The sequence below is a fragment of the Syzygium oleosum genome, unplaced genomic scaffold, assembly GCF_021117445.2.
Source record: "Syzygium oleosum isolate NSW1041296 unplaced genomic scaffold, Sole_v2.1 Sole_v2.10, whole genome shotgun sequence".
NCBI classification, from domain to species: Eukaryota; Viridiplantae; Streptophyta; class Magnoliopsida; order Myrtales; family Myrtaceae; genus Syzygium; species Syzygium oleosum.
Genome location: NW_026607494.1, coordinates 9,728,003 through 9,737,449, shown reverse-complemented (window position 1 = coordinate 9,737,449; position 9,447 = coordinate 9,728,003). Strand labels below are relative to the sequence as shown.

Below are 9,447 nucleotides of genomic sequence, written 5' to 3'. Positions count from 1 at the left end.
TTGGCCTAATTATCAATAAGAAGTTTTCATGCATTCATTCTGGTAAGCGATATGGACGATCATTATTAAGAAAATGTTTTTCCAATTATTCAGTTTTCGCGATACGAACGCATCTTAGATGCAAATCGAAACAACTTGAACATTTATTGAAGACAGACGCGAAGGGATCGCGATAAATACAAGGAAAACCACGAGGACGGTAGCTAAATTGGTTCGAATTTTTTTTACATTTCCATAAAACGTCAGATTCGCGAGCCAAAATACAATTTCGGATTCATTTTGCCCTGATTAGCACATTACGCTTAGAATGGAAACCGCATCCTCTCGACTCCTCACGTACAATCAACCGACGTGGATACATCACATGTAAAATTACCGCAACCATGACCAAAAAAAAAAAAAAATTACCACGACTAATAATTCGCCGCGAAATTCTGTAAAAATAAAAAAAAAGCAATCTAAAGACATTCACCCAAGCAAAGCAATGCAACAAAAAGGACGAATCGAAAACTCGCAACGTAAATTCTCCCCACCCCACGAGAAAAGGCAAAGCGCATTGGAATAAAGATCATCAACGATAAGCCAAAAGGCACCCAAAAAAGAAGAGAAAAGAAAAGAAAAATCGAAAGAAAAAAAAACAACAAAAAATGAATAAAAATGGAATAAATAATGGAAAATGGAAAATACCAACCTCCAAGAGCAAGCGACATACGGCCGTCCACCGAACCAACATGTGCTCGCTCGCCCTTTCCTCTCTTTGTTCTTTCTTGCCGTGGCTTCCGACTCCCTCTCGACAATAAAAATATTCGGCTTCTTATAAATTCTCCATCCGTTGTTCTTCCTCCTCCTCCACCTCCTCCTCCTCCTCCTTCACCACCACTTCGCTCCCTCTCTCTCTCTCTCTCTCTCTCTCGTCCGTCGTCGTCTCGCGCATCGCGTGCGCCAATGCCTGCGCAGAAGCGGTCCCTGCCGGAGAATGCGGACGACGAGGACGCCTCGCAGCCGAGCGGCCACCACCACGGCCACCACCACGGCCCCCACGCCAAGCAATCTCGCCGCGACGGGGACCCCGAGCAGGACGACCAGCAGCCCGGGGAGCCGCAGGGCGGCGGCGGCGGCGGCCGCGGCGCCGGAGGCGGAGGAGCTGAGGAGGAAGAAGAAGAAGATGAAGGTCCGCCTAAGCTCTTGTTGTTGTTGTTGTTCTCGTCTCGTTGACGAGTTCTTTTGTTCGTATACGTAATCTGTGCGTGCTGTGCGTGTGCTGGCATGCGAGTGCGAGCTCGCGATTGATGCGATCGGATTCCGCGCTCGTCGAAGTGATTGCTCTCGCTCTTTGTTTTTTCTCCAGATTCTCAAGGAAGTCCGTCGTCCAGCTCGGAGGAGAAACCTGAGTATTCACTCGTCTCCACCCCTCTCGATCTGTTTCTATCGCTTCAGATTCTCTTTCCTTCGTCGTTGGTCCTTGCTTTTGAGCCGCGCGACTCGTGCCCGTGCTGCTTTGCTTGATTTCGCTGTGCCGTGGCTTGCTTCTCGAAGTAATGCTGCGTTTCCGCGTGTTTGAAGTTGCTTGTGCTGATCCGTCGATGCGGCCGATTCGGGCGCGTCCTCTGGTGTTCAGGTTCTGCTTGATTCAGTGCATGAGAAGAAGTATTGCATGTTGCAATTCATCTTGCTTTGCTGCCAGCCCGACGCTGTATCTCAGGAGTATTCTCAGTTCGTCGAGATCGTGGTTTTGTCTTACACATGAATATTGCATTGCTATTTTTGTGCGTCTCTTTCAATTCTACGTTGGCATTGCATCCGAATTTCGAATGGGAAAAAAATGACGTTGACTCGACTCTTTTTGTGCTGCGTAGATGCATCACCATGTCATACAACATTTTGGTGTCAGTTCTAGTTTTTGGAAACCAGTCAGAACTTATTTCAATCGTGTTGTGGCTGCAGGCGAGCCTGGATGTTCTTCTCCAGTTTCCTTGCTTTGATTTTTTTTACCTTTCTGTCTCTGTAACTTAATTATGTTATGTTCGGTGTTTAAAATATCAAGACAGGCTTCGCGCTGTGAGATTTTGGTCAAAGCATTAGTTTGCTCAGGTGTACGTATTGTGCAAGATCTATATTAAGAGACATATATATGCGTTAAGGATCAATTAACTTATTGACTTAAGTGAGGAGAAGGCAATATGCCGTTTGGACTTTGGTTTCTGCTTTGAGTTGCTATGAACAGTTGGACAAATAAGAGAAAGTGATTCTTGACTAGTGATGGAGCCCAGGTGTGATATTATCAACCGTGAAAGTGCCAAAAGATGGGGAAAATTTCACTTAAACAGCTGATGTACGAAGTGTTTCTGGTGTTGAGTCCTTCACTTAGTTCACCTGATTAACTAGTGCATTATTAAAGTGGCAGAGATGATAATTTGAGTTGAGTGGAAGATGGCTGCTGCAGGATATTGGGCATCAGTTTTATCATCCATTGCAGTTGCCTATCACTTGCTTTTGATAATATCCTTCTCTGTTCTAGACGTCTATAACTCCGAACAGACCATGTCTCTCAGCTCCTTTGCATGGTTATCATGTACTTCTGTCTATATACATGGTACAAGACATTCTTATGGTGGTTGCTTCTTAATACCTCGCCTCTTCAGGGCTCTTTGTCCAAGTTGGGTTGGTAAAGACCCTACAGAGATGAATTCTGATATTTTTGTCCATCGAACCTATTTACCAATGCAAGTATGAGGTCATATATGCTGCTATTGTTCAATTCTGTGACTGGACTTTGGATCCCAATATCTATCTCCAAATGGGCCCTGTCCAGCTGGTTCGCGTTAGTTCCTTCTAGCTACTCATAAAAAATGGTGCAGCTGAGAATGCACGCTGTATAGCTTTCTATTTCTAGATGTTGTCGAAAAAGTTTGAATTTGGACAGTGATAGTCCCAAAATCCAACTTAAGGACCTCAGGGAATGTATCAAGTCCTTGCAAGCCCTATCTTGGAAAGATTTCCTTAGGGTGAAGTTCCTGTTCATAAGCGTCTTGAATCCGAAAAGCAGAGAGAATCTAGCTTTGGTTACTGGAATATCACCAAAATTGCAGTAAATATGAACCTTAAGAGTTTGCAAGTACATATATCCGTGATGTCCACATCTAGTACGTTTTTCGGATCATGGTCTTGGGCTTTGTCTCTGTTCTTCTTTTGGCTAATGTCAGCAACAGGTTCAGAAATCCTCCTCCATGAAAACTGAGCTGCATGTGTGGCAAAGTTTGTGTCTCTTTATCTGTAATCATCATTGTGGGGACAGCTTTTTTTTCCCCAATTTTAAGGTCAAGGTTATAAAAGTATTCTATTCCCAACGTCATCATATATTCATCTGAAGACAATTGGAAGGACATGGTAGAGCCTGCTTGTGGTGGCGGTGGTTTCCTTTTCTTTTGTGGGGGGTGGGGGGGCTAGGGGTAGTATACGCGGTTGCTTGCTTTATGTCTATAGATAAAAGGTCTTGCATGATATGTTCTGTCAGCTTTTGTATTTATCTTGTTTGGTAATGAAGACTCCTCTTTTGGCTTATAGGGTCCCTTTAGAGTATCAGCAATTTCCATATATATATATATATATATATATATTTTCCATATTGACTGCTGACATCACTTATTTTTTCTTGTTTCCTGCAGATTTGTTTATGTAAAACTATCAGACATTCGTAAAGATGTACAATGCCCAATCTGTCTAGGTACTGTTTGCCTTGGCATCTTGCATCTAAATATTTCTGAATATTAATATAAGCATAGCTTTTTCTTGATAGAATGCATCCAGGCGACTATCCTTTATGAATCATTTGTAAAGATGATGACATGTGCTGACTTCTGCTGCATCACGTATAACCGTAATGACTTAATGTGTGTTCTGTGGAGATTGGGGGAGAAAAAAAGATCATGAGCTAGGTGAACTTTGTTTTCGTGATATGTCGGAATTGAAGTTCAGAATCTATGTAGATAATTATGTCTTTTTTGCACGTGGCAATCTCATTAACTTAAGAGGCTAGATGTGCCCAGTTATTTTAAGTTCTTTGTGCAGGACACCTACTACAAAATAGTCTCTGACTCTCTGCACTAGATTGGTATAAGCAACTATTGATCTAATTCTCTTCTTGGTTGTGTCCTCCCTGTACACAAGGATTTTTCTCTCTTTCATATGGTGCTTATGGAGATAAAAAGATAGGAGTTTTCTTTGGAAATGTTAGCATCAACATCTCTGGTGTTTTTAATGGTCTACTTTGGTTAAAAAAGATGCTTTAATTCAAATTGTCTCCACCATTATTTCTCTATCATGACCAATATTTCCCTGGATGATGACTCTATATATTTAGACTTTGAACTCTTCGCCAAATTAAGGGATAATGACACAAATGGTCCCTTAACTTTGCCCCAATGTGCAATGTGGTCTCTGAACTTTTAATTTGTTCAATGTGGTTCCTGAACTTTCGCCCAATGTGCAATGTGATCCCCGAACTTTCAATTTGTTCAATATGGTCCCTGGATTTTTGGTACATATTCAATTTAGTCCCTGAAATATATGAAAATGTTCAATGTTGTTATAGTTCAATGACCACATTGAACAAACTAAAAGTTCAGGGACTATATTGCACATTAGGCCAAAGTTTAGGGACCATTTGCGTCATTTTCCCCGAAATTAATTGTGCTGAGACGTAAATTGCCATTTTATGATTTCGTTAAGGGGAAACCATTACTTCGTCTTCTCCACTCTCTCTGGTTGTTTTGAAATGAGAATAAGATACATTATTGGACAGATTTTCAAAAGCGTGGAATGATTTCTAATCTTGAGCTTTAGTTATGAGATCATGATAGATTACTGTTGCAGACTTCTGTAAATCCACCACGACTCCAACTGACAATCAGAATTAGGATGATGAACTTCTATTAGGTTCAAAACTATGATTGGCCATGATCTGGGAAAGATGGAAGTCTACTTTTCATACCTATTAAAGGTTTTATTGGTAATTTCGAAGTACTTTTTGGGGAGGGTTTAACAATATAGTTTTGCTTAGTTCTGGTTTTCTTGTACAATCAGCAGGATATTGTACCTATGCCATTTTATCATGCTCTTGCAACTTCTGAAACGCTACTTATATATCATACGAAGTTGATACGTAGCATTACTTCTCTTGTCATCTGGTAACAACGTCATACAAGAAAGGGTTCTCAAATCTGGTCATCTATGCAGGCATCATCCGGAAAACAAGAACTGTTATGGAATGCCTGCACCGCTTTTGTAGGGAATGCATTGACAAATCAATGCGACTGGGGTATGAAACCAAAAAAAAACTTCCTTTTTATGTATTATGCAGCTCACAATTGTGGTAAGATGTTGTTCTGCTTGATACTTTTGTGCAGGAACAATGAATGTCCTGCTTGCCGCACTCACTGTGCCAGCCGACGCTCACTGAGAGATGATCCCAACTTTGACGCCTTAATAGCAGCTTTATATCCGGATATCGACAAATACGAGGAAGAGGTATTAAATCGACAGAGCTATGTACTTCCTTGATCAGATAGTTCTAGGTTGTGTTTTCTCATGTTGTTGACTGGTTCACTGCAATCCTGTTTCAGGAGTTGGCTTTTCATGAAGAGGAGAGAAATCGCAACAAGCAGGTCGTTGAACTTGTCACGCAGATTTGTCAGCCTGTCTTGTCTTATCAATCTTTTGGCCTTGTTTGCCTGTCTTGCTGGCTGTACCATTTCGCTCATATTTCAATATGAAACAAACACCAGAGAAAATTGTCACAATGCATGCATGTTGGATTCGAAATATATACTGCTGTAATTTTTTCTTGCTTTTCATGATTATGAATAGTTGTTGATGGAATCTCTAATCCTCAATACTAGCAGCGACGAAAATTTTGTCGGTCCATGTATAGTGGCTAGGCTCCTAATCTTCCGAATTGACAGATTCAAGCATCCATTGCTCAAATTCTTCAACGGCAGTCAGAAGCACTTGTCAAAAGACGCACGCTGGGTAAAGATCCGGCTGGTGGATTTATCACAAGATCACAGCGGAATCTAAGGCCTTCTACTAGAAGAAGACGGAATTCTCGAGGAACTGATCATCAAGGTTCCGAAGACAATGAAGATGAACATGATAGTAATGGTGGCAAAGATTCATCTTCCGCTGATGAGCGTGGTACTGAAGTTAGGCAGAGACGTCGGAGAAAAAGGACAGGAGTACGTTCATCATTACCTTCTTCATCGGCTGATGTTGAATGCCCGGATAATGATTTGGAAGCAACCAGAGATACCAGAGGAATTTCTCCTGGGCTCGTATGGAACCCAGAAATGCTTGCTTGGGGTAGGGGTGGTACGAGAAGTCACACAAGACATGGTGGCGTAAATGGTAACAACAAGAACTCCAAGAACATGCGGCTATCCAAGCTGGTTGAGTACCTCAAGAGTTTAGAGGAAAATGATGAGGTAATCTATACGCATTCAAACTTTGTCAAAAGTCAATGATAAATCCACAGCACAGAGGAATGTTGCTCTTGTAATGAGTGTTTTTTCTAGCTGAAGTACGCACACAGAGGGCATAAAAGTGAAAACTTCTAGGTCTTTAGATTCACAACTGGTGAAGTATATAATTATGGGGAATATCTTTTCCCTTTCTATGTGTCACTACGGTCCTCCTCACTTTGGATGTTTTTTGTACAGTTAGATGTTTATTTCATGCTTGTTTCTTTGGATAAAGAAAGTACTCCAAGTCTGAAGCAGCCCTACCTTTGCAGTAGGCGAAGTCTGTCAGTTAAACATCTATGTGATGTAAGATTTTCTCCTGCTATCTGAATTGCAAATATGCTTCAATTATTATTCATCATTCACACCTCCTGCAGTAGTGTATTATTTTTTCATCAAGATCGTTGTGATTATGTCTATGATTTGCTGGGGCCCTGCATCTGGAGATAGTTGTTTGTTTGACTTCTTAATGACACATGTTCAAACGGTGATTTTAAGTAAAAATTCAACTAGCAATAACACGCACGCAATTTGTCTTCAGTGTTTGGCCTCAGTAAAAATGTCACAAGCTTAATGAAGTTGAATTTTGCAATCATAGATGATATGGTGCTTTTAAGCTCTCATTTCTCCCTTTATTTTGAAATTGGCCTATTCTCGAAATCGTATATTTGGGCCAGGAGAACTCTAAAAAGAGTACTCATATAGTGTTGACTTCAAGAATGCACTCTTGGTTGAATATTTCAATGGGTAACTTCAGATTCAATCTGTCTTCTTTTTCTTTTTCCCGGGTTAGGGCTTGGAGGTATTCAATCTGACTTAACCTTTTGCAATCTTTGGCATTGTAGAATATGGTCGTCTTTTTTGTTTTGGCCGCTGGTCTCCTTTCTTTTTGTAAGATGAGTTTTTTACTCTGCAGTATGTTGCTCAACAAACACCTCTGCAAACTGAAGAAGTTGAAATATTGATGGTCAAAGGGAACCATAACATCAGCCGTCAAGGACCTAGCCTGAACCTTTTCTCCTTAGGAAGCGGACATGAAAATGTTCTACCTGTTGTTGATCCGCATAAGGCTGAGCTGCAAATTCTGGAAAAGGAAGCGACGCTAGCAGGGATAATTGCAGACAATGGATCCATCAGTGACATCCTGGTAAGTTAATGCCACAATGGAGTTTCTTGGCAATTTTCCATTTTTTTTAATTTCTGGCACCATTTATCAGTAACCTCATATTTCTGCTACTATATATCTCCAAGGACGTTTATGAATGGTCCTTTCAATGAGCAAATATATCTTGTTGCAGATTCTAGGATTCCAGCAGAAACGAACCTCCAACTCCTGACGAGTTCCATGGGCTTCTTCAGCAATATTTAAGTAAACTCTCACATACTCGTATATATACATATATATGTAGAGAGGTGGACGGGATTGCCAGTTGAGCTTAGAGTACATGTTAGTTGATAAAGGCACACATTATTGGTTACTTTCTTAGGTTTTTCTTCCCTTGCTGATTTTACTGCAAATTGTTATTACCAGATTATATTAGAAGGTCAGCAGTCAAATATTACGTGTTGATGTCTCTGGATTGAGTATTCGAATAGGAATCAATTCACTCAAGAAGCAACTAATGATCAATTCATCGAGATGGTCTCGGTGTAAGTCTTGCTTGAGATTTTTCAGATCAGACGTCCGATCCTCGCACGACTCAGGACCTTCAGCTGCACACGTTCGGCCTTGCCTTGGCGGCGGAACGGGTGCAAACGGGCCAGGAGGGGCCTAGAGGGATCTTTTGGCCCTATGCGAAAAGACTGGGCGTGACTATAGCTTGGCCTTAAGTAGAAAAGTCAACCCGACCAAACTGAATCGGTTGGGCCCGAGAGCGCCGAAGTCCCGTTCTTCTATACTCCAACTTTAAGACTTTTACGTACAATCAAGTAGTAGATACGGGTAGGGGTAATAGGTTTAAGGATGGGTAGGTAAGTTTAAGCTGAAATTTACCATGTTAGAAGCGGTTCTTAGTTTTTGCAACCTTGAACCTACTCTGTTTGCCCTCAAGCTCTCTAGAGTCTATCCTATATTTCGGTATGAGTCTAAAGTCTACCTGAGAACCTGTTTTTTCCTTTGTTCCTTTTTTGGGTTTCATTATTTAAAGCAAAATAATATGAGCACCAAAACGGTTCAAAGTAAAAGATGAACGTGGTCGAGCGAGCAAAGGTGAGTAAAAATCGAGCAAGGGTTGTGAGACTCGAATGAGCGATGGCAAGGAGGAGGGTCAATCGCGAGCGAGAGAGAGTCATGAAGTGTTTGAGTAAAGTTGGAGAGAACAGGAAAAAAGAGACATAGAGAAAAAGATGTCAAAAGAAAAACTAGGGTCTATAGACTTTATGATAGACTCCAGGCTAGTTTTGGTTGGTTACCGCTAGGTAGACATGTATGGTAGCCTCTCACGCCTGAGGTAACAAGAGGAGAGTTTCGGTCCTGTAGGGTCAGCCTGTGCTTTGCACAGTACTCCTTAACCAGCTTGCTGGCCCTATACCCCCAATTAAGGAGCACTGCCCGATTGTTTTTGGGCCGTTTGATGTGTGATCATAAATTTCTTATGGTCCATGGCTTCATTTGGGTTTCTCAATAAAAAAAAATTCTTTATTTCCTATTTTTAATATAAAATTTATTTAGATTGGGTCTCGGCCGGAGCATTTGAGGTCTAGTTGTTCGAATCGGCACAAACTCGAATTAGAAAATAGGCCCAAAGACCGGTTCGATCGAGTTACAACTAGAACCAACCGCATTGCCCATGTGCTAGGCAACATATTCGGACCGATTCCCTCCCTAAAATCCACGAATTACCAGCTCTACCAGCTTCAACCAGCTCATTCTGGGGTTGAATTATACCTATTTTTCGCAGTGACTAGTTGTAGTTTTACATCGTGAAAGTAT

The 9,447-nt window shown here is 41.3% G+C and overlaps 1 protein-coding gene across 4 annotated transcripts; it reads left to right on the top strand.

The window, feature by feature from the left end:
* The first annotated feature begins 738 nt into the window (after positions 1-738).
* Positions 739-8,169, top strand: LOC115685498 (putative E3 ubiquitin-protein ligase RING1a). 4 transcript variants are annotated; one of them, XM_030610573.2, is made up of 10 exons: positions 739-1,166; positions 1,347-1,391; positions 3,666-3,724; positions 5,236-5,317; positions 5,406-5,526; positions 5,622-5,663; positions 5,961-6,479; positions 6,714-6,821; positions 7,432-7,662; positions 7,814-8,169. In XM_030610573.2, exons 1-10 carry the CDS (start codon positions 946-948, stop codon positions 7,850-7,852), a joined length of 1,467 nt encoding a protein of 488 aa, XP_030466433.1. In that variant the 5' UTR covers positions 739-945; the 3' UTR covers positions 7,853-8,169. The 4 variants fall into 4 exon arrangements, with proteins under 4 accessions (XP_030466433.1, XP_030466432.1, XP_056171487.1 ...); XM_030610572.2 differs by having other exon boundaries at positions 740-1,171; positions 1,349-1,391; XM_056315512.1 differs by lacking the exon at positions 6,714-6,821 and having other exon boundaries at positions 740-1,171; positions 1,349-1,391.
* The last annotated feature ends 1,278 nt before the right edge of the window (positions 8,170-9,447 follow it).